Source organism: Tachysurus vachellii, chromosome 18 (assembly GCF_030014155.1).
Source record: "Tachysurus vachellii isolate PV-2020 chromosome 18, HZAU_Pvac_v1, whole genome shotgun sequence".
In the NCBI taxonomy this organism is placed as follows: Eukaryota; Metazoa; Chordata; class Actinopteri; order Siluriformes; family Bagridae; genus Tachysurus; species Tachysurus vachellii.
Genome location: NC_083477.1, coordinates 5,326,967 through 5,349,087, shown reverse-complemented (window position 1 = coordinate 5,349,087; position 22,121 = coordinate 5,326,967). Strand labels below are relative to the sequence as shown.

The following is a 22,121-nucleotide window of genomic DNA, read 5'->3' as shown; positions in this document are numbered from 1 at the left end:
TATACTATTTTTAGGAAAATGTATCAGAAACTTTGGTCAAAACCTGTTTTATATTTTTACTAAAAGTATTTTGAGTTTGTTATAAATCAGCCTCTTTTGTAGCTGCATTTTTGAAAGCTGTCTCAAAATAGAATTTATTATATTATATTATTCATTCATTTTCTACCGCTTCACGGGGAGCCTGTGCCTATCTCAGGCGTCATCGGGCATCAAGGCAGGATTCACCCTGGACGGAGTACCAACCCATCACAGGGCACACACACTCTCATTCACTCACGCAATCACACACTACGGACAATTTTCCAGAGATGCCAATCAACCTACCATGCATGTCTTTGGACCGGGGGAGGAAACCGGAGTACCCGGAGGAAACAACCGAGGCACGGGGAGAACATGCAAACTCCACACACACAAGGTGGAGGCGGGAATCGAACCCCGACCCTGGAGGTGTGAGGCGAACATGCTAACCATCCTCTAGTGATTTTAAAAGCCTAATAGACAATTTGACCAGAACAGTACGAAATGGTCCAAAAAGTCCACATACCACAAGGGTCTAATCAAACAATCTTTGCTCATACACACATAGGAAGAGTTCATATCATTTTTATACCAATAATTTTATTACTTTTATTAAAAGATCTATGTGCTGTTTGCAGAGGTGGGAGTAAGTCACACATGTGCAAGTCACAAGTAAGTCTCAAGTCTTAACCTTCAAGTCTCTAGCAAGTCCGAGTCATTTTTTGTGAGAGTCAAGTCAAGTCAAGTCGTAGCTTGAGTCAAGCAAGTCACTGGCAAGTCATACATATGTTTGATAATTTAACTAATTGTATATATTAAACAAAGTTAAATCTACAGTATTTATGGACTATGAGAGTTTTATTTGCAACAAAAATGATTATATGCATTTATTTTTAAAAAGGTGTCCACATACAGGTGAGTTGTAAATACAATAAAAATCTAAAGATGAATAAAAATTCATTCAACAAAACTACAAAGAATAAGATGTAAATGTAACTGAAATAAGGCCAACAGAAAATCATGAAAAGTTTCAATATGCCTCAAACATGGCAGAAGACCATGGAAAAGTATATATATAATGGTTACTTTGCAACCAAATGTCATTTTTTGAAATGGCATTCCCTTTTAATGGGACACGAACACATCCTTAAATTAGATCCTTCCTTTTTAACAACAGAATAATCAATCACGTCAACCAAAAAACGTAAATTATTGAATCCCACAAGATTCAATAAAAAGATTGGAGAGAGAGAGAGATGATTGGAGTGAGTGTAATTTATTAATTAAAGGGATAGTTCACCTAAAAATGAAAATTCTGTCATCTTTTTCTCACCCTCATGATGTTACAAACCTGTATAAATTTCTTTGTTTTGATGAACACACGTAGATATTTTGAGGACTGTTTGTAACCAAACCATTCATAAGCCCCATTCACTTACATAGTGGGAAAAAAGAATACTATGGAAGTGAATGGGGCTCATGAATGGTTTGGTTACAAACATTCCTTAAAATATCTTCCTCCGTGTTCATCTAAACAAAGAAATTTATATAGGTTTGTAACATCATGAGGGTGAGAAAATTATAAAAGAATTTTTTTATTTTTGGGTATCTAAACTATCCCTTTAAATTGAATGTGTGTGCGTGTGCATGCGAGACAAGAATATGGCTGTGCTTGCAACTCTGAAGTTTTTTATTTTTATATTTATATTTATGTTTTATATATATATATATATATATATATATATATATATATATATATATATATATATATATATATATATATATATGTGCATCCCCATAAACGATCCATACGCTTTTCACTCAAAGTCTAACACTGAAGACCAATTATAAGTGCTATTGCAAAAAAGCTGACATTTCCACATAAACAGTGACCAACCATTTACACTACATTGCGCTTGCAAAAAATTTAATTTGTTAGAACTTTGTCATTCAATTGTGAGCGATGTGGTCGCATACTGGTGTTCTTCTCTTCGCAATACCGGTACCCGAACTTTTGTATTTTAAATCCCGGTACCCGAATTTATGTATTTTTGGTGTGGCGCCTTCCATGTTTCGTCACGTCTGTTAAGGCTTATTAGTTTATCCCTCTTCTTGCCTGCTGCGTCACGTGGTTAGATTACGCTCTTGCGTGCGTTTAAAAACAAAATAGACAAAAAAGATAAAACAAAAACAAAAAACAAGTTATTTCGAGTCATTTAACTCAAGTCCGAGTCAAGTCTCAAGTCATGAATGTCAAGTCAAAGTCAAGTCGAGTCTTTTTTTAATATTTGTCAAGCAAGTCTCAAGTCTCAAAATTGCGACTTAAGTCCGACTCGAGTCAAGTTATATGACTCGAGTCCCCCATCTCTGGCTGTTTGTGCCTCATGCCTCACCTCTAACTGAGGCTCATCATCCAAGTTGGGCTGCGGCTGGAACTTTCTTCTCTTAACTTTTGCAGGAAAACACAAAAACATGGATTATTCACATGTCTGTTTCTCTCTCTATCTCTGTGTAAGATCATCCTAAAGGGTGATCAAAAGCATCTTTACCTTTTTCAGGCTTTGGTGCAGGAGAGGGCGGGGAAACTAGTGGGCCTACACCAGGAGCCAGAGAAAGAGTTGATGGTGGTGGAGGTAGAACTCCAAACCCTGGAGTTAGTTCCTGTTCACACCAAAGACACAGAAAGTTAAGATGAGAAAAGGAAGATGTGGCTATGTTAAGCTCTGAGTGAAAACAAGTTAATACAATAAAAAATGTAAATGTAAAACAATGTCAAAAAAAGACTACACACTGTTTCAACCAAGATGCTATCTAGAATTTCAACACAAGCAATGTTTTTGATATGGTTGCTCAAGCTGCCACTGTTGGGCCCCTGAGCAAGGCCCTTAACCCTCAATTGCTCAGTTGTATAAAAAAAGGAGATAATGTAAGTCGCTCTGGATAAGGGCGTCTGCAAAATGCTGGAAATGTAAATGTCATTCATTCATTCATTTATCAGCAACTGCTTTATCCTGATCAGGGTCACAGTGATTATGGTAAAAATATTGTCAAACTCCAGGTTTTTGCCCAAACTCAGGATTAAATCCTGGAGCTTGGTGCTGTAAAATGGCAACTCTACCAACACACCAGCTAATTATTGTCAAGGCAGTCCCTGATTAAAGTAAAAACAAATGCACACAGCCATGATGTATTTATTTCCTTAAGCACCCCTTATATATTACCCTACTTAAACACACATACTACCTTTTTAGTTTTCACGACCTGCTGCACATATTCCAGTTTTTCCTGCAACTCTCTCTTTTGTTTTCTGGAGAGAGTCGGCTTAGTTCTACAGAAACAGAGACACAGATAGGCATGAAAATGTCAAAGATGTGTACATAGACCGAGCAAACATACACCCAACACACACACACACAGGTTTACTTACTGAAAAAGGAGGAAAGCAAGGATGTTGAGAATTACAGAGAGTTCCATCAAAAAACCACAAGTAATGAGCTGAAATTGCACTGGCATCAAATCAAGCACCATCATCACTGGAGCCTACAAAAAGAGAGCAAACACACAAAATTTATATTAGTATAAATCAGCACAGTGTGTACACAATGCATACTCACCATTCAAATTCATACAGTTACCAGAAATATGGATAATGTCTTTATGTTTTTCATCATAAAATAAAACAGACATACAGTATGTATGTGTACGAGGCGTGTATTGCAATGACACTATTTGTATCTGTTTAGTGCTTCAAATATCCACATTTTAAATTAAAATTTTCCCTAATGAGCAAGCCAGAGGTGACGGTCATAAGGAAAAACACCCAATATCAGTAACCAAACTCAAAAGCGAACACAACCACATCTAGGTGACACCGGAGTGCACGGTTATAAATCATTTTCCTTCTATAACTGTGTACTAAATAGTCAAAACGTGCAATCATGTAACCAGGAAGTTTCTTAGTTATGACATGAAGTCTATCAAAGTCTGTTGAACTGATTAATCCCAAATTGCATGTTTACACCTCCAGCCCTAACCTCTAGTCTCAAGCTAACAGAACCTCCTATTTATATATCTGAATTTGTATCCCTTTAGAGCAGAGTATTTGTTTATCCCAAACATGTATTCGTGTTCTGTTAAATGCTTGATGCTAATGCCACTCACCAGATAGATCAACAGTGTCTCTACACCATAAATACCCAGTGCCTGTTCCAGCAGGTCCCTGTAAAGGATTCCCAGCATCAAAATAAAGAGCATCTGTATGCTGAAGCCCAGCAGGCCCAGGGAGCAGCTCAAACGCCAGGCTTTCCTTTTCTCCTGAAAATACTGCCTACATCAGTGATACAAGAGTTAATTTAATCAGGTTTACATGCCATTATTACTCCCTGTTTTGCTCTAGTAGTTACCACTAATGCTACTTTTGGGTTAGAATTAAACCGCACACTAGCATTTACATCTTTAACAGTGTTCCCTAGAATCAGCTTAGTTTTATATTTAGTTAATTTCTACCTCAGAAGCACAAGAAAAGAGTAAAGTAAAGAACTGTGCATCTGTACCACCAGGAGTGCCCACAGGTTTCTATTATTCTATTTAAATCAATTCTGATTAAATTGCTATCAAACTAGATACCTGAGGCCCCCATTGAAAAAGCAGTGAAAACATAACGTGAGCACAGAATTTGTCAATGTGTAAAGCTGTATTACTGGTCATTGCTGAGCGTGTCAGTAACAGCCTCACAGACGAGATCACAGTCCTTCATCAGCGTGTTCTGTGTGTTCTGTACAGTCTGTTTGATGGTCTCCTGTATGGTGTGACACACCTCCTCAATCTGATTGACACATAGACTAGGCTGTTGAAACAAACACAAAAATATCAACCAGCTATAAAAAATAAATATGAATATAATAAGTCTTCATTTTCCACCATTTTACACTTGTTGTCATTTTCAATCAGTATAAACAAATGGATTATTTTATTGACAAAGATATTTGATACTTATAATTTATTAGTCCAAACAGAGGTGATTTTAGATCCTTGGTAGTACCTTGTTGGGATTGGGGATGTAGATTGTAGGCATGTCAAAGCCACACTTGTTAAGTCCTGGATGTTTACACAACTCCTGCACAATCTGCATCATCACTCTCTGTAAGGAGCAATCACAACCTGCACTTAGTTCTGACAAAGTGTGACTACAAGTAATAAAGAGACCCAAAGAGCAACACTAACACTACCACCGCACACCTGTCTGTCTGACTCTCCTCCAGCTTCGTCAGCTTTGCTGAGGTAAAAGCGGAGTCGATCTCCCTGCTTTTCGTTGAGTTGCTCCACGATGTTAAGTGTGCGTTTGCACAGAGCCTGTCCCATGGGGTCGAAGAAGACCAGGATCAAATCGCACACATCACCTGAAGAAGAGAAACATAACTGTAACACATGCAGCTAACATTATATGGATAAAATGTCCAAGAAGTTGGACATGACACATAAAACAATTACGCAAAACACACACACACACACCTAGCTGAAGGATGGCCTGGTCCACATCAAAGGGATACTTCGTATCTCCATCCACCAGTCCTGGAGTGTTCACAAAAGTCACCAAACTGAAATGCTTCTGCTGAGAAGTGCAGATCTCAGTGCCAACGTATTCAGACACACCTTAAACCAAGACACACACACACACATTTTGATGATTTGCAGCATTTCCCTTAAATAGTCCAAGTACACAGATAGGTTTAGCCGCTTAAAGCAAAGTGTGTGCAAAACTTTAGTGTAAATGAATCCCAGATAATGTTTATAATCACTTTAATTATGCCTATAAATATGTACTGTATATACAGAGAAATATAATTATAGTAAACACGGTAACGAACCTTTAACCTCCTGAAGTGGCTTAAAGTGTGGATACATCTGGAAGGTTTCATTGCTCTAAAAGAGTGGAGACAATTCTGTAATGCACAACGCCAAATTTCACACAAAGTGAATCTCTGAATGAACAAAATGAACAAAGTTACCGTAAGAGACTTTCTCTCACACCCACTAGTCACAAAAGTGAAGGCCTGCGCCTTGAAGAGGATTTGGTCCTCTATATACCTACAACAAAATGTCTCAATGAGAAGCACATTCGCTTACAACATAATCCGCTTCTAAACATTTGTAAAATTGCACATATATACCAGTTGACGAAGGATCGTTTTCCAGCTGAGTGGTTCCCAATCAACATCACGGTGATCTTCTTCCTGGGAGGCACCAGAGTCATGCCAACAGACTGAGCTATTGCTATTAATCCTAAAAAAATAATTCAGGTGTTAGCTATAAGACAATGAATAGACTTTAAAATAAATAAATAAATAAATAAATAAAATATCAATAGATGATTTCTTTGTGCCTAAATGATTACTGATATTTTTACAAATATTATAAAATATTACAAATTTGTTTTAAAAAAATATTTTCTTATTATTGCTGAAAAAATAAATTGCCATAGCACTTGCTATTGTTATTTGAAATTCTGTTTATGTCTAATTCTTAATTCTGATATGATTGAACATTTCAGTACAATTTAATGACTGCCACATAAAAAAGAAAAAAGAAAGAAAGACTAAACACCAGGGCTGTAGAAAGTGGTGTGTGTGATGATAACTGTGTATAGAGGGTATAGAGTGTGAATAGAAAATTATTAATGTCTGAGGCCCAAAACAACATTCACCTGTTGAGCACTTTCAGTGAGTTGAGCTTCATGTGTTTGACAATGTGCTTTTAGAGTTGTTTTGGTTGTCAAATACGCCTTAGAGATATTTAGACTTGTAGTGTTGGAACTCAGACGTAGCTTTCATTTGAGAGACGAATAGATTTTGTTGTTAACAAACTTGTAAAAAAAAAAAAAAAAAAAAAGATATATATATATATGAATATATATATATATATATATATATATACATATATATTCATTCATTCATTTTCTACCGCTTATCCGACCTATTCTCAGGTCACGGGGAGCCTGTGCCTATCTCAGGCGTCATTGGGCATCAAGGCAGGATACACCCTGGATGGAGTGCCAACCCATTGCAGGGCACACACACACTCTCATTCACTCACGCACTCACATACTAAGGACAATTTTCCAGAGATGCCAATCAACCTACCATGCATGTCTTTGGACCGGGGGAGGAAACCGGAGTACCCGGAGGAAACCCCCAAGGCACGGGGAGAACATGCAAACTCCACACACACAAGGCGGAGGCGGGAATCGAACCCCCAACCCTGGAGGTGTGAGGCGAACGTACTAACCACTATAAAACATATCTATATCTATATATCTATATATCTATATATATATATATATATATATATATATATAAAACATTTTTTAATATTTGTGATATTTATGTATATATCTCAGTGTCTGAGGCTGAGACAAACATCATGGTGGAATTGTCTCTTGAATTGATTTGATTGATCAGATTCCAACCTGTTCTAAATATATTTTGGATTTAAAATATTTTCTTAGTCTCTGTATTTGGTCTGTGTGGAAAAAAACAGAACTTGACTGACTTGACTTGACACTTAGCTGGAAAATATAACCTGGGCAAACTTAAAGGTAAATCTATATATATTTGGAATAATTAGTGGCAATAATATGCAAAATTTCAAATATACAGATGGAAGGTTATTATATAAGATTTTCAAAAACAACAAACCTGACTTGTAGTCACAGAGAAGATACAGGGAAAAGAAGAATCAGGGGAAATAGAGATCAATGGCTCCATAAAACAAAAGGTTTAATCTTATATAGGTGTTGTGAAGCCATATAACTGCACTCCTTTGCCCTTGGGTTGATTTGGGATTTGTGAATGGAATTCTTTTTCATCCTCATCCTTATTTCTTAAAAAAAAATACAAATCAAGCCCTGCCTAAGTCGAGCAGATTTGAATTTTTAGTCTATTGAAATTTGCATTGGAAATAGACTTTCAAAGTCAAATGTGCCAGACACGACAGAAGGCCTTACAGATCAGCCTGGTCAATCTGAAGCAGATTTCATCCCTCTGTGTGGTAAATGTTTAATGTTATATCCGATACACATTAGAAAATACAAGGAATGTTTCAATTTTAAAAACCAGAAACTAGCCTGATGCAGTTTATTATATCACATGATATTGTGTCATTGATTTGTATTTGTCTCAATCCTGAAATACTAACCCTAAGGGTTTTTTGACAGTGAAGGAAATCACAACCCACCATAAAATTACACCCGTAACTGAATTTTCAGACTTATTCACTGACACCAGATCCTTAAATTGAACAACTTTAATTCAAACCAACATTCATTTATTGTGCAGTTTAATCTAAACCCTCATCCGTTCATTTGTCCGCAGTAACCTCTTTATACTGGTCAGGGTTGCAGCAAACACCAGGTCTGACACATGAGAATTCACCCTGGATCGGAAACCCACTGGGACAAAGGAAAGAACGTGAAAACCTGTACCGAGAGTGCAGAACCAAATAAATCCAAAACCAAATAAATGAAAGTTACATCTAATATGAATTTAAAAAAAAAAAAAGCTCATTGGCTTAATAGATAACCCAAATACATTTTGTACTTTTTTTAATTAATGACTCTAAAACAATAGTAATATAATGGTTTAACATAGTAGGTGTTAGGTGCTATTTCATTATAAAAATCTATACTGAAGGGGTTCATGAGTGTGTGTGTGTGTGTGATTCCTGATTACTAACTAAAAATACTTTCCCACAGTGAGGTCCTGAATAAACTTACTTCCTTTATCAAACTTGGTCAATGTAAGATATTAAATAAAAAGCACAAGGCGAAGTTTTTAAGGCTGATAAAGTAATATGAGCTGATGATTCATTACCGTTGTCTGTATCCATGTATATCTGTTGGCAGTTCTTCATGATGCGCTCTTCCCAGGACACCGGCTCCACTTTTGCTGCGTTCCTACCTTTCATTTTTCACTTTCAAACCTCCGTGTCCACACAGTGATGCAGAGTAAAAACACTAAAGCTTTGGAGTGTGTGAAATGTTCCCAAAGAGTCGTCTTCTTAAAGTCATGTGATTAACGACTGGTTTGCAAACCAAAACTACACCAATCCCCAGATCTCAGGATGCTTTGCACTTCTGGCAAACACAAATTTGTTTTTTTTTCAGCAGCAAAGTTTAACAAAGTTTGCACTGTATATTGCACTGTATATTACACCGCAACTAGTTGAGAAAACTGATCAAATTGTTTGTCTGATCTTTCTTAATGCATGTCTAAAAAATAAATGGTTTAGATCACACAATTTCTAAACACTCAAACATTACACAAGCTAGTTTGGCTATTTTTCCCCCTTTTACCTGAATAGTTTAGATAGAAAGCATGAATTATCACTGATTTTACAATCACAATGATTTTCAGAAAAGAAAAAAAAAGCTGAGTGTCATTCACCGATGAGTCGATTCTTTGATTCGGCTCTTATCTAGGTGAACATTAAAAGCGTGGCTGATTCTCGCCCTGACTCTCTTTCCCCTTTATTTGCACTATAACGCTCCCCTGACTGGCATCTCTAAATTGGCTAGAGTGTGTATGTACAGAAGTGTTTCCCCTGCCTTGTGTGAGAGTCTCTGGGAATATGGCTTCAGGTTCCCTGCACCTCTGTGGGTGGATGGATGGATGGAGGAGTTTACTGAATAAATGGTGAGAGTTGTTTGACTCTCAGGCATGTAAAGAGGCAGCTGGGATGAGTGGGATGGTCTGCTTGTTGAAGGGGCATTCAGTTAACAGAATAACGGAATCAAAAACATTTAGAAAATGCATCTGCAAATCCAGGAGGACAGAAGTGCAAATCCATATCCATAATGCAAATCCATATTTACAGAAGTGTAAATATTTAAGCATAATTTTTTTATTATGAAAAAAAAAAAAAAAAAAGAGGAAATTGTGAAGAAGCAAAAGATTTCACCTAATGCCAGGGACGAGTTTAAAGAATTCACCAAAAAGGCAACATGCTTGCTCAGATTGTATATTTTACTTTATTATGAGAGCTACAATAAGAAAACAGTAAAAATGACAAGGCATACAAACATGGTTCCTTCTTGTTTAGTGAAATTCCTGTCCTTGTATGGCTTTTGTGTAAGCTTATTTTGTAAATGGTCCTATAAACATTAAATGAGCACTTTATTTCATTGTGTTAAAATCGTACAGTGATGAAGTGAGGTGTGCGTTTTATAAACTTCATGTTGGAATCAAATAGTCATATTTAAAAAAAAACAAAAACAAAAAAAAAAAAAAAACAAACACCTGATACATAACATGATGCAAGGCATTCAGTTCAACTCACATGATGCAAAGCACTATGGTTGTAGTGGAGTGAATTTGGCAGGTAACGTTAACAAGACTACATTTTTAAAAATACTGAACAGTGTGTGCCTTGGTTGGGACAAGTTCCAAGTGCGTGCCAGAACAGTAACCTTCAACACATTGTGTTGACATTAGTAATGTTTTCCTCTCCTCATAAATAGTTAAAGATAAATTTACTTTTACCCATCAACGTTGAAACATACTGGTGCGTATCTTCTGGAAGGTGATCCTAGAAAGCTTGAGTCTACATTATCATTGTTGTTCTAAAATGCAGGAACGTTTAGTGGTTATTCAGATACTCCCTGCTATTTGTTCATTGCTCTTTCCATTCATTACTCCAGTAGGTCTTCAACCAAAAAAACAAACAAAAAAAAAAAAAAACACAACTTTAGTCCATATCCTGATCACCGACACTCTGCCGCAGGTACTCCTCATACAGCTTCTTCTGTGGATTCACACATACGCACAGAGGTTTAAAGACGCTGTACATTTTCCACTCAATAAAAAAATAAAACATTATTTACACTCCCAAAATATAAATAAATAGATAGATAAAAAAAAAAAACACAACATGCTACCTTTTTAGATTTCACCACTTCCTGAACATACTCCAGTTTTTCCTGCAACTGCCTTTTTTGTTTTCCGGACAGAGTTGGCATTGTGCTGCAGACCCACAGAAGCAGATAAGTAAGAAATTGTCAGACACACACACACACAGTTTATTAGCATATATATTTTAATGCTTCTTGAGATCATTGATCAATCACAGATTTAAATGATTGCACTTATTCGAACATGTTAGTTACTATAGTAACAATCTAAGCTTAGCCTAAAAACAACAAAACAATAAACAAGTTGAAGAGTCAGCAAACAGTAATTCAATAAATTAAGTATAGATATAAATTGACTGTTTTTACTGTTTCTTCCCCTCATGTCCCTTTATCGGTCCTTTTTTACTTCAATCTTGTCAGATACTAAAAAAATAGCTTGTGCTCTATAAATAGGACTAAGAGTAAAATCTGTTGATAACGCCTTAAGGCAGACAAATTTACTAACCGGGAAGAGAAGCGAGCGAGGATAAGAAGGACGAAGGAGAGCAGGACAAGGCCACCACAAACATACAGCTGTGTCTCCACAGACAGAGATTCAGACACCTTCACTACTGGAGCCTACCGAGAGTGACAGAACAAGAGCAAACAAATAAAGAACTACATACACACACAAATATTGCAACATGATCACTTCACTGGTTCTCTTCAAATGAAAAACACATGCTTATGCATGCACTCACCAGATAGAGTGAGAGTGTCTCAGTGCCCTGAGCACCCAGTGCTAGCTCCAGCATTTCCCTTGACAGACTTCCGAGTACCAGAACAAAGAGCAGTAGTAACGGCACGCTGAAGCCCAGAAGGCTCAAAAGACAGCTCTTACAGCGAGCACGCCTGTTCTGAATACTGCACTGCCTGTGGGGTTTAGTGCACAATAAATTAAATATATAAAAATAAAAATAGACCATTGTGTAACATCTCTATAGTTCACGTCACATCCACTAAACATCCAAATGTTCAGTTATTTTTTACCGGTCATTGTCGAGCGTATCAGTAACAGCCTCGCAGATCAGCTCACAGTCCTTCTCCAGTGTGTTCAGAGTATTCTGCACAGTTTGGTTTATGGTCTTCTCTATGGTACGACACACTTCCTCAATCTGATTGACACATCGACTAGGCTGTAGACAAAATAGATAAAAAGGATGAGATGCTGCAGTGACGTAGCAGACAAGTATCTCTGAACACTAAAATCACATGTAATAACACTTTGGGGGGAAAAAACCTGCTGCTTGTACAACAGCACTAAATTTCCCAATCTGTATACCAATCTGTATGAGCTCAGATGATGTATTGTTCTGATGTATTGTGAGTGACAAAAGAAAAAGGCAAGCTTTCCATCCCCTTGTTCAAACTCTCAGTCCTGATTACGACAAAAGCTTAAGACAGCGCAGCTCTCAGGAGGAGTTAAGCGTGTATGGGTCGGATTTTTTTTTTTTTTTGGTTGAATTGAAGGTAGTCATTGATCATACAGTGAGCACACCCCTGACCTTCCAGTTTGTGAGTAAATATATAATAATAATAATAATAATAATAATAATAATAATAATAATAATAATAATAATAACTAGAACGTACATTTCCTGAAGAAAATGTGAATGGTGCTTGCACGTGGCAAATCCCGGCGGCTAGTCGAGACGAGCATGTGACGTCATCAAAATACACATGAGGAAGTTCCCGTCATTCTTGTAAGTGTTTTGATGTCACATGTCCATGTTGTAAAAAGTTTTTTGATTTTGCATATTTTGGGGGCGGGGTTGCGGCACAACCGGAAGGCCAGTCAGTACACCAATTTAAAAGTTTGTTCAGAGTATCCTTTAGGAGCTGGCTGAGTTTGGTGTAGATAGTTCGAAAGCTTGCCGTGTTATAAACCTCCAAAGTTTATAATGGGAGTCTATGGGGAAAAAGGCCACTTTGAGACCCGGTACCGGAAGTACTGGTACTCAGATCGCTTATAAAAGTCATAGCACACCTCTCCTCAATGAACGGTCGATTTGACACGTCATTCATGGGTCTAGGACAAAAGCTGCAGGACAAGTTACGCGCCGAAGTTTTGTCCGGCACAATAGTAATAATGTTGCTTTGCAAGCACCATTAATAATAATCAGTACAACAAGCTCAAAATGAGCAACATACCAAAAACGGCAAAAACTCAGTAGAACAAAACCAATATTTTTCTTATGAAAAATGCACAAATCCTACAGAAGTGTGTGTGTGCACACATATGCATTTATAAGGATTGACTTTCATAAAATATATTTTATATATAAAAACAATGCTGGAAATATCAAGGTCAAGTGAACTGCACAACCGAAACATCGTTGGTGAAAAAAAGCTTTGTGAAGAATTAACTTAATGTCCCATTCTCCAACATGGGAATGGGTGGGGATACATTTTACTTTAAATACGCCCTCTAGAGGCTTCAGACACATTTCACCTTTAAAGCCCTGTTGCCACGTCCACCCACATAATCATTGGTCTCTTTATGTCCCAAACACAATAGGACTAATTATTAGCTACATTAAGAATAATAAAATACAGATGATTATTCACAATCGGATTGTTTATTAACAACATACTTAATGTGCAATCAAGGTCTGTTTTTGATGTTACCTTGTTGGGATTGGGGATGTAGATTGTAGGCATGTCAAAGCCACACTTGTTAAGTCCTGGACGTTTACACAACTCCTGCACAATCTGCATCATCACTCTCTGTAAGGAGCAATCACAACCTGCACTTAGTTCTGACAAAGTGTGACAAGTAATAAAGAGACCCAAAGAGCAACACTAACACTACCACCACACACCTGTCTGTCTGACTCTCCTCCAGCTTCGTCAGCTTTGCTGAGGAAAAAACGGAGTCGATCTCCCTGCTTTTCGTTGAGTTGCTCCACGATGTTAAGTGTGCGTTTGCACAGGGCCTGTCCCATGGGGTCGAAGAAGACCAGGATCAAATCGCACACATCACCTGAAGAAGAGAAACATAACTGTAACACATGCAGCTAACATCATATGGATAAAATGTCCAAGAAGTCATCGCTGTTAACACACACTGTTACAGTCCAAATACTGTTAAGAATTAAACCACAATATTCAGAAGATCATTTTGCTACAAAAACTCCTCGGTATCGCGGCGCTCTCGTTTTATTTTGGTTCACAATACCACGGTCCATAATTTAAAAGTTTAATTTTCAAAGCCAGAGGCAAAGTGGAATTAACGGTGTCCAGGAAGTGTACAACTTTAACATCCGTTCGGTGAACGACTTCTAACGCCTTGTGAATTTCAGAAAGTGTCAAAATAAATTTCTTGTAATTTCTTACATCCTGTTTTCCTCCTGCATTATCGCTTTACAGATGTGTGAACGTGATGCAGCTAAACGAACAAAGCTGACGCTACGAAACATCAGTCTAGTATCCCGACACCAATAACAGCGCAAATCCCACCTAGCCAAAGGACGGCCTGGTCCACATCAAAGGGATACTTCATATCTCCATCCACCAGTCCAGGAGTGTCCACAAAAGTCACCAAACTGAAACGCTTCTGCCGAGAAGTGCAGATCTCAGTGCCAACGTATTCAGACACGCCTGAGACACACAGAGCAAAGAGAGTCAGTTCACATTAATGTTAAGTGCAAGATATTATTAAACGATAAATTTAGGTTACTTACCTTTAAACTCTTGAAGGGGTTTGAAGTGAGGATACAGGTGGAGAGTTGCATTTCCCTAAAGAAGCAGAGGTAAAATGTCAAACCAGAAACAAACACGGTGATAATTTCCACCACAAGCTCTGCACATAAACGTCCCAATTTCACACGACATAAAATTGTCTTTATTTACCGTCAGCGACTCCCTCTTACGCCCACTAGTAACAAAAGTGAAGCCCTGTGTCTCAATCGCGACTCCCGTCCTTTGGATATGCTCCTCAATATACCTGAAACAAAACGTCTGATAAGAAATCCGTAGCTTTCACAAAAACTCCTCACCCTCTAAAGTTTTTATAGCTAAACACATGCACATATATACCAGTTGATAAAGGAGCTTTTTCCAGCTGAGTGGTTTCCCATCAGCATCACAGTAATCTTCTTCCTGGGAGGCAGCAGAGTCACACCAACAGACTCAGCGATCGCTATTAATCCTACAAATACAGGAAACGAACAAAATACAGATTAGATTATTTCACCCAAGTCATCAAACCTCAGATTCGGTGGGAAAAGATTGGCAGACTGAAGGGTTTAGTGCTTATAAACACTGTCAAGTCACAAGCAAAAGTTTGCACGCAATCAGTTTAAGATTAAGACAAAAATTTTGGGGTCCGAGTGGGGTCCTTTTGTCTGGTTTCCTCTCACCTTCTGACAAACATGCCGGTGTGTGTATGTGTGTGTGTGAGTGTGAGTGAGAGAGAGAGAGAGAGAGGAAAAGAGAGAGAGAGAGAGAGAGAGAGGAAAAGAGAGAGAGAGAGGAAAAGGGAAAAGAGAGAGAGAGAGAGGAAAAGAGAGAATATGGGAGAGAGAGAGAAAGAGAATATGGGAGAGAGAGAGAGAGAGAGAGAGAGAGAGAGAGAGAGAGAGAGAGAGAGAGAGAGAGGAAAAGAGAGAATATGGGAGAGAGAGAGAGAGAGAGAGAGAGAGAGAGAGAGAGAGAGAGAGAGAGAGAGAGAGGGACACAGAGAGAGAGAGGGACACAGAGAGAGAGAGAGAGAGAGAGAGAGAGAGAGAGACACAGAGAGAGAGAGAGAGAGAGAGAGAGACACAGAGAGAGAGAGAGAGAGAGACACAGAGAGAGAGAGAGAGAGAGAGAGAGAATATGGGAGAGAGAGAGAGAGAGAGAGAGAGAGAGACACAGAGAGAGAGAGACAGAGAAAGAGAGAGAGACAGAGAGAGAGAGAGAGACAGAGAGAGAGAGAGAGAGAGAGACAGAGAGAGAGACAGAGAGAGAATATGGGAGAGAGTGCGTGAGAATGTGGGAGAGAGAGAGAGAGAGAGAGAGAGAGAGAGAGAGAGAGAGAGAGAGACAGAGAGAGAGAGAGACAGACAGAGAGAGAGAGAGACAGAGAGAGAATATGGGAGAGGGAGAGAGAGAGAGAGAGAGAGAGAGAGAGAGAGAGAGAGAGAGAGAGAGAGAGAGAATGGGAGAGAGTGCGTGAGAATATGAGAGAGAGAGAGACACAGAGAGAGAGAGAGAGAGAGAGAGAGACCGAACCTGGTCAAGATAAAACAGTTAAGACGACATAGAGACAGAAGATCAGTCACGTAAACAGACAGACGTTTAGACAGAATGTTGTAAAGATAAAAGGATAAACAGAGGACATTAATAAACAAAGACATTTTGGGTGATTAGTTTCATTGTCATCATCACAGCCTTCATTCAACTTAAACTTGATTCATTTCACTTCAGATTGTAAAGTAGAGTAACATCATCAGTTCTGTCCAATCAGAGACACAGACCTTTGTCCTTTCTGGGACAAAATTCACGGTTCAATTCAAAGTAACTTTATTTTCAGAATCGATGAAGTTTATTTCGAACTCAAGTTAGCAAAGAACTAACTAGCCGGAGCTCGAGCCAGCTAACTAGTGTTAGCTTAAAACCAACCGTGATTAGCGCTGAAGATAACGTGTAAAAAACTAATAGAACATCTTCACTAGAGGAAATATATTACCGCTGGCTGTATCGGTGTACATCTGATGGCAGTCTTTGAGGATCCGCTCATCGCAGGACACGCTGCCCGACACCGAGTCCGCGTTTGCTGCGTTTCTGCTCTTCATTTTCCCTGACGTTTTCCCCGACATTTTCTGACGTAGCTACAAAGAGTTAGACTGTAAAACTAAAGGGAAAAATACTACAAAAGCCGTTAAAAACGAACCGGAGAACTTAACGGCTGAACTGAATTTAAATCGGCCCGGTATGCTTAACAACGCCGGCCACGTCAACCGACGCTCGCAAAGTCGTCTGGGATTTGTAGTTATCTTCTGATTGGTTCACGGCAGATCCCGTAATCTAAATATGATCGACATTGGTATGCGCGTATATACAGGGTTGTACGGTAAACCGCATAGCTAGTCTCAATTTGTCCACTAGGGGGCCATATAGTGAATAATCTCAGCACCATGAACACGTCTGCTGACAAAATGTGCTGCAGACGTGCAGAGCATTAGTTCATTAAGATCATTAAGATCAAATCTAAAGGTGATTTAAAATATCTAATTTTAGGTGTTTCACAGAAATATTTATTGCAAACACAAGGTGTACAGTTTTATTTGTGACTGTAATATCATTGTTTATTTTGTGTAGAAAAGTGTGTGAATGGATGGATGTGTGTGTGTGTATATGTACCATGTAATTGTGCCATGTAATGAGGTGACTGTCTCCGGGTGTCCTCCATGAAGACATGGTGTGTTAAAGTTGGAGTGGAAGATCTCAAATGTCCCACACTGTCTCTAAATCATCCATGATGATGAACTGGAACAATGACTACAGCCCAGAACTCCTCATCCAACATCAGTGTTTGAGCTCACTGATGCTCTTGTACCTGAATTAACACAAATCCCCACAGCCATGCTCCAACATCTAGTGGAAAGCCTTCTCAGAAGAGAAGAGTGGAGCTTAGTATAACAGCAAAAGAACAACTCTGTACAATATCAGTATTAAAATTAATGCCATGTCTTTGGAATAACATGCTCAACAAATATTGGTGTTACAGTTAGGTGCCACATAGGCTATTTATTGATATTGGACTAGTGTAATGTGGCCCATTAACCTTGTTTATCAGTAGAAAAAAAGACTATGGAACTTCTGTATCAGCAATAGTTCCTAGCTTCTAAAGATCTAGCCATATATTTACCATTTTCCATTATTATTATTATTAGTAGTAGAAGTAGTATTAACAGATGATATAATCGAAATTTAGGCTACAGTAAATTGAACCAATTACTAATGCAATTTATTCATAGCAGACAAAAAGAAACATTTAACAAGTAGTGCTTAATGAGTCAGAAAAACTGCATGTTATGTGCAGGACCCAAATTTATTTGTATATTGAACCACGTATTTACATAGTCTTGGTAGACTGACAAAAATATTTCAGCTTGTCACACAGTTGAAGTAAAACTTTGAAGAAAAACAATGGGCAAATTGTATGAAGTTTGAGTAAACACTTTATCCTTGTCAGGGTTATAGATGATCCATGATGTGACTCTCTGTTGTCTCACACAAACACACATTCTTGTGAGAGGAAACTGGAGAACCCGTGAGAAACCCACATGGGCACCGGGTCAACATGCACAAAAAAGCTCACACGCTGTAACCAAAGCTCAGCCCTGAATCCTGCTACACCAATGCAACTCAACGAATACACACAGCATTTAAAAAACATTCATAAACAGTCATAACACAACCCGAATAACAACTCATCTTTATTTTTATATTCTGTATTTACATAAACTAAAGTCAACAGTCATTCATCACAATGTAACATCACATCAAATGATAAAATAAACCTAAATTATTTAGCATTTACAGACATTTACTACAAATTCTCTCATATTCTAACATGATCAAAATGACTGTCTTATTTTATATTTTCTCAAGCAAAAAAGTCACAATTACATTCTAAATTAAGCTGTAACTGATGTCTCATGGACAATGTACACCATATGGCCTACATGCTACAACCAGCATGAACATGATTCCTTTTATACCTTGAAACATTTAAAAGAAAAATAGCAAAAGATTAAGAGAAACACTCTCACTAGCTCACACACACACACACAATCACAGTCTCATACACACATTGCACATTGCCTTCAGTCTCTCAATGCAGTTCACACTGAAATAAAAATGATACCTCGAGTGGTAAATACCACAAAACAATGCAGAGTAAATCTTTTATCCAAAACAATCATATCTGCTACCTCGTGCTTTTAATTCTGAACCTAATAATGCTAAATAACGTCACTGGACCTTTCACTAAAGGTCAATATTTTACCCAGCCTTGTGAATTACACTTAAACTGGATATGAAAAGCTGTTTAATTTTAATATTGTATTTCCAGCAAAGTTTTTTGAGCTCCTTTTAAGATCTTTTTTTGTACATTTCAACTACTTAGGAGCTAAACTCATTTGATTGATTTTCACATATTAATGCAAGACTGATGAATCGAGTTATCAAGAATGGGGAAAAAAGTGCTCAATAGTAATGCAAAGTCAAAGTAAAAAAGTGTATCATGCTGACGGTGGGCAGCAAGAGCTTTAGTCCCAGCCATTGTCCTTAATCATGTGGGAAAGTTCAATGATGTACTTTCCCTCCTTATACTTCTGACTCAACTCGAACGCCTGCTCCTGTAGAGACACAAATAATCACGTCAGAGTTAAAGCACTTTACACACGGTTGAAGCTCAGAGAACTCGCACAGCCTCTGAGTTCAAGAGAATATGTTAGCATGTTTACATTTAGATAATAAGCACGTAACTGCTGGTAAAAAATTTCATGAGTCAGTCAAACATCTGAATAATTTTAGAAATGCTGTATAATTTACTTATTTTTTTAATGCATGTTCCTGTACTGTGGATGTCTATGTGAGAAATAAAATTTGAGAGCAACACTGACAGCCAAAACACACCAAATAATTTCCTAAATTTACTCAAAAGATATTGGGCATTTTACATGATGTACATAACTAAAAATTGTAGTTTTTGAATCACACGACATTATCGGGTATAATCAGGTAACGTCTTTGCGCTCATGATAAATGCATAACTAACAGGTTTCATCAATGCAAACAATACACATCTAAATCTATCATGTTGGGCACTTCTGAATCGTAAATTTCGGTGTAAAGTGACTTGTTCAAACACTGGAGGCAAAGAAAACTGTTGATGTTTTAGAAAACTAAACACCTTCTGAACAATCAGAAACAACGAATCGACAGCACTGTGGTGCAAGACAGGAGGGTGCGCTTACATATTTCCAGCCCAAAGTGGTGTGACAGTTCTCACAGTAAATATCAGCCACAGCATGAAGTCCAGTCAGCAGCACCCTCTCCTCAGCCGGACCACAGCCTACGTTCACCCTGAAATCAAGCGGCACTGAATAAGACACCAACCAAGAGGACACAACATAATAAATTTGCTTTACATACAGTCAGATACTCACACTGAGTTGAACAGGTAGGCACGGCCCTGGCTCCCTTGGAAAGACTAAAAAAACCCGAGAAAGCTTCTCAATCTTGTGCTTGATAAACAAGGTTATTTTTCTATATTATAATAATCGCATTTTCATTTTACTTTATATCAGCTCACCTTGGAGATGAGCTCATCGTGATTGGCTAGGTGAGCACGACAGTGAACACAGCTGTACCGGCGGTGACAGGAGTCGAGGTACGCCTGAAAAGTTTTGGCTTTAGTCTCTTTCACCATGGCTGCAAAAAAAAGGAATAGTCAAGCGATCAAATTCCAGAAATATGAGATAACCAACCAGAACAACATTCACATGCAGTGCAGTGGTTTGGTCACAGTGCAAGACATGACATACTATTATGATTATTATTATTATTATTATTACTATTATCATCATGATAATTTTATTTATATTCTTATACCTATCCACCTGCTTGCCTGGACACAACCCAAAAAACTTAACAGCTTTACCAAACAACCAGAAATTTACTGTACACATTTAAACAAAGAGGAAACAAACATATGAATTTGTCAGTGTAGAATTTTGTCTACATCTACAAAAATTCAATTGTTTGAAATGATACGAGACGTTAATTTTGTGACCTTTAAAATCTGGTGTGTGTTTGTTTATTTATCAGCAGGGTGAGAAACTAATTTGAGCTACACTTCCGGGTTTAATGATCATCAGGACACACACACACACACACACACACACACAGTCTGACCTACTTGGCCTGGTAGCCTTCACTGTAGCTGTGCTAAGCATTATAGAATATCTGTAGCATGCTTTAATATCACATGTAAGATTATTATTGTTATAAAATATAACATGCAGTAAAATCTGTAAAACGTCACAGGCCTCAACATTGCAGCTATAAACAGACAGACTGCAATGCAAACAGGCTACAATAAAAACACATTACACTTGCATTTCAGATCCTTAACATGGATATCTATGAATAGTCGTGCGGTGCAAAAGCAAGATAGTGATAAATAAACGGAAATAAACAAAAACAAACAAACAGAACGTGCACGAGACCGTCAGGGTCTATAAACAAACAGCTACATAAACATTAAAGCAGACTCACCTAAATATGAATAACTTGCGATGGCTGAGGTATAAATCCCACAATAATAACAACATAAAAACGCACCCAGTCAGCTCAAAGACATCAGAAGTCGACGTTGTTATGAAAATCTTAACGTCACTCGTGTTTTTTTTTTCCCTAAACAAGCAGACAAGCGTGTTACTGCAGAGTCCCTCCTCTTTCCTCCTTTACTGTCCGCCTTCAAACCTCCTTAAAACCCCGACTCTGAGCCCCAACAATAACAACACGATAAACGTTCACGAGCTCACGAACGGCGACAAAACAAAACGTTTGCTCTTGACCTGTGTTTGTTTGTTTGTTTGGGTTTTTTTGTTTGTTTACCGCGACGCCTTAAATAATTTCACCTAGGTCACGTGGCGTAAAAGTGAGCCGCCTCTGACCAATCAGAATTAATAGAGCGAATTCAGTGAACAGCGTTAACCAATGAACTGCAGCCTTGCGTGTGATGTCACGCCTCCGAGACGTCAAAACATGGTCTGGTTTCAAAGTTTGCGATCAACACGTTAAACCAAGCAAAGAAACCCTGAAGGGTGCGATGTTAAAGCAAATTAAACAGCAAACTATCACACCGATATAAATTCATTTCTTAGAATAAAACATTTAAAAATATAAATAAATAAATAAATAAATAAATAAATAAATAAATAAATAAATAAATAGTGTTTCAACAACATATCCAGAGGCGATTCTAGGGTCAGAGCTTTAGGGGTGCTTTTTTTAAGACCTTTTCAGAACACCAGCTTATAGGAGAATGAGTAGTTACTGTTTTACTTGCCACTATTCATTATATGTCAATTTATTGTTGTTGTTTCCTCACCTTGTTCTTCCGGCATGCTCTCCCTTTCCTTTTCTTCTTCTCCATCTCCCT

At 37.9% G+C, this 22,121-nt stretch overlaps 3 protein-coding genes across 4 annotated transcripts; all 3 read right to left on the bottom strand.

Moving 5' to 3' along the window:
• Positions 1-639: 639 nt before the first annotated feature.
• LOC132861515 (uncharacterized) lies at positions 640-8,979 on the bottom strand. Its single transcript, XM_060893074.1, has 14 exons — positions 8,886-8,979; positions 6,189-6,300; positions 6,027-6,105; positions 5,886-5,940; positions 5,530-5,670; positions 5,257-5,417; positions 5,060-5,158; positions 4,719-4,864; positions 4,180-4,345; positions 3,446-3,558; positions 3,262-3,346; positions 2,568-2,679; positions 2,371-2,467; positions 640-646 (listed from the first exon to the last, which is right to left on the bottom strand). Exons 1-14 carry the CDS (start codon positions 8,977-8,979, stop codon positions 640-642), a joined length of 1,467 nt encoding a protein of 488 aa, XP_060749057.1.
• A 1,039-nt stretch (positions 8,980-10,018) lies between these two features.
• On the bottom strand, positions 10,019-16,911 carry LOC132861483 (uncharacterized). Its single transcript, XM_060893032.1, has 12 exons — positions 16,632-16,911; positions 14,999-15,110; positions 14,813-14,906; positions 14,644-14,698; positions 14,420-14,560; positions 13,783-13,943; positions 13,589-13,687; positions 11,951-12,096; positions 11,662-11,833; positions 11,427-11,539; positions 10,949-11,033; positions 10,019-10,815 (listed from the first exon to the last, which is right to left on the bottom strand). Exons 1-12 carry the CDS (start codon positions 16,759-16,761, stop codon positions 10,759-10,761), a joined length of 1,365 nt encoding a protein of 454 aa, XP_060749015.1. The 5' UTR covers positions 16,762-16,911; the 3' UTR covers positions 10,019-10,758.
• A 1,036-nt stretch (positions 16,912-17,947) lies between these two features.
• On the bottom strand, positions 17,948-21,581 carry ypel3 (yippee-like 3). 2 transcript variants are annotated; one of them, XM_060892674.1, is made up of 5 exons: positions 21,299-21,581; positions 20,268-20,386; positions 20,122-20,165; positions 19,930-20,038; positions 17,948-19,308 (listed from the first exon to the last, which is right to left on the bottom strand). In XM_060892674.1, the coding sequence occupies exons 2-5, from the start codon at positions 20,382-20,384 to the stop codon at positions 19,219-19,221; spliced, it is 360 nt and encodes a 119-aa protein (XP_060748657.1). In that variant the 5' UTR covers positions 20,385-20,386; positions 21,299-21,581; the 3' UTR covers positions 17,948-19,218. The 2 variants fall into 2 exon arrangements, with proteins under 2 accessions (XP_060748657.1, XP_060748656.1); XM_060892673.1 differs by having other exon boundaries at positions 21,233-21,580.
• Positions 21,582-22,121: the final 540 nt, after the last annotated feature.

What these genes read in the sequence shown, in the direction of transcription:
- LOC132861515 (XM_060893074.1), bottom strand. Translation starts at nt 8,979, where the DNA reads ATGAAAGGTAGGAACGCAGCAAAAGTGGAGCCGGTGTCCTGGGAAGAG. An exon ending in GAGGAGAGTCAGACAGACAG is followed by an intron (nt 5,159 to 5,256) that starts GTGTGCGGTGGT and finishes TGCTCCTTACAG; the next exon opens with AGAGTGATGATGCAGATTGT. An exon ending in ACATCCCCAATCCCAACAAG is followed by an intron (nt 4,865 to 5,059) that starts GTACTACCAAGG and finishes TTGTTTCAACAG; the next exon opens with CCTAGTCTATGTGTCAATCA.
- ypel3 (XM_060892674.1), bottom strand. Translation starts at nt 20,384, where the DNA reads ATGGTGAAAGAGACTAAAGCCAAAACTTTTCAGGCGTACCTCGACTCC. An exon ending in ACGATGAGCTCATCTCCAAG is followed by an intron (nt 20,166 to 20,267) that starts GTGAGCTGATAT and finishes GGGTTTTTTTAG; the next exon opens with TCTTTCCAAGGGAGCCAGGG. An exon ending in CCACTTTGGGCTGGAAATAT is followed by an intron (nt 19,309 to 19,929) that starts GTAAGCGCACCC and finishes GTGTCTCTACAG; the next exon opens with GAGCAGGCGTTCGAGTTGAG.
- LOC132861483 (XM_060893032.1), bottom strand. Translation starts at nt 16,761, where the DNA reads ATGTCGGGGAAAACGTCAGGGAAAATGAAGAGCAGAAACGCAGCAAAC. An exon ending in CCAGGCCGTCCTTTGGCTAG is followed by an intron (nt 13,944 to 14,419) that starts GTGGGATTTGCG and finishes TCTCTTCTTCAG; the next exon opens with GTGATGTGTGCGATTTGATC. An exon ending in GATACGCTCGACAATGACCG is followed by an intron (nt 11,834 to 11,950) that starts GTAAAAAATAAC and finishes TAAACCCCACAG; the next exon opens with GCAGTGCAGTATTCAGAACA.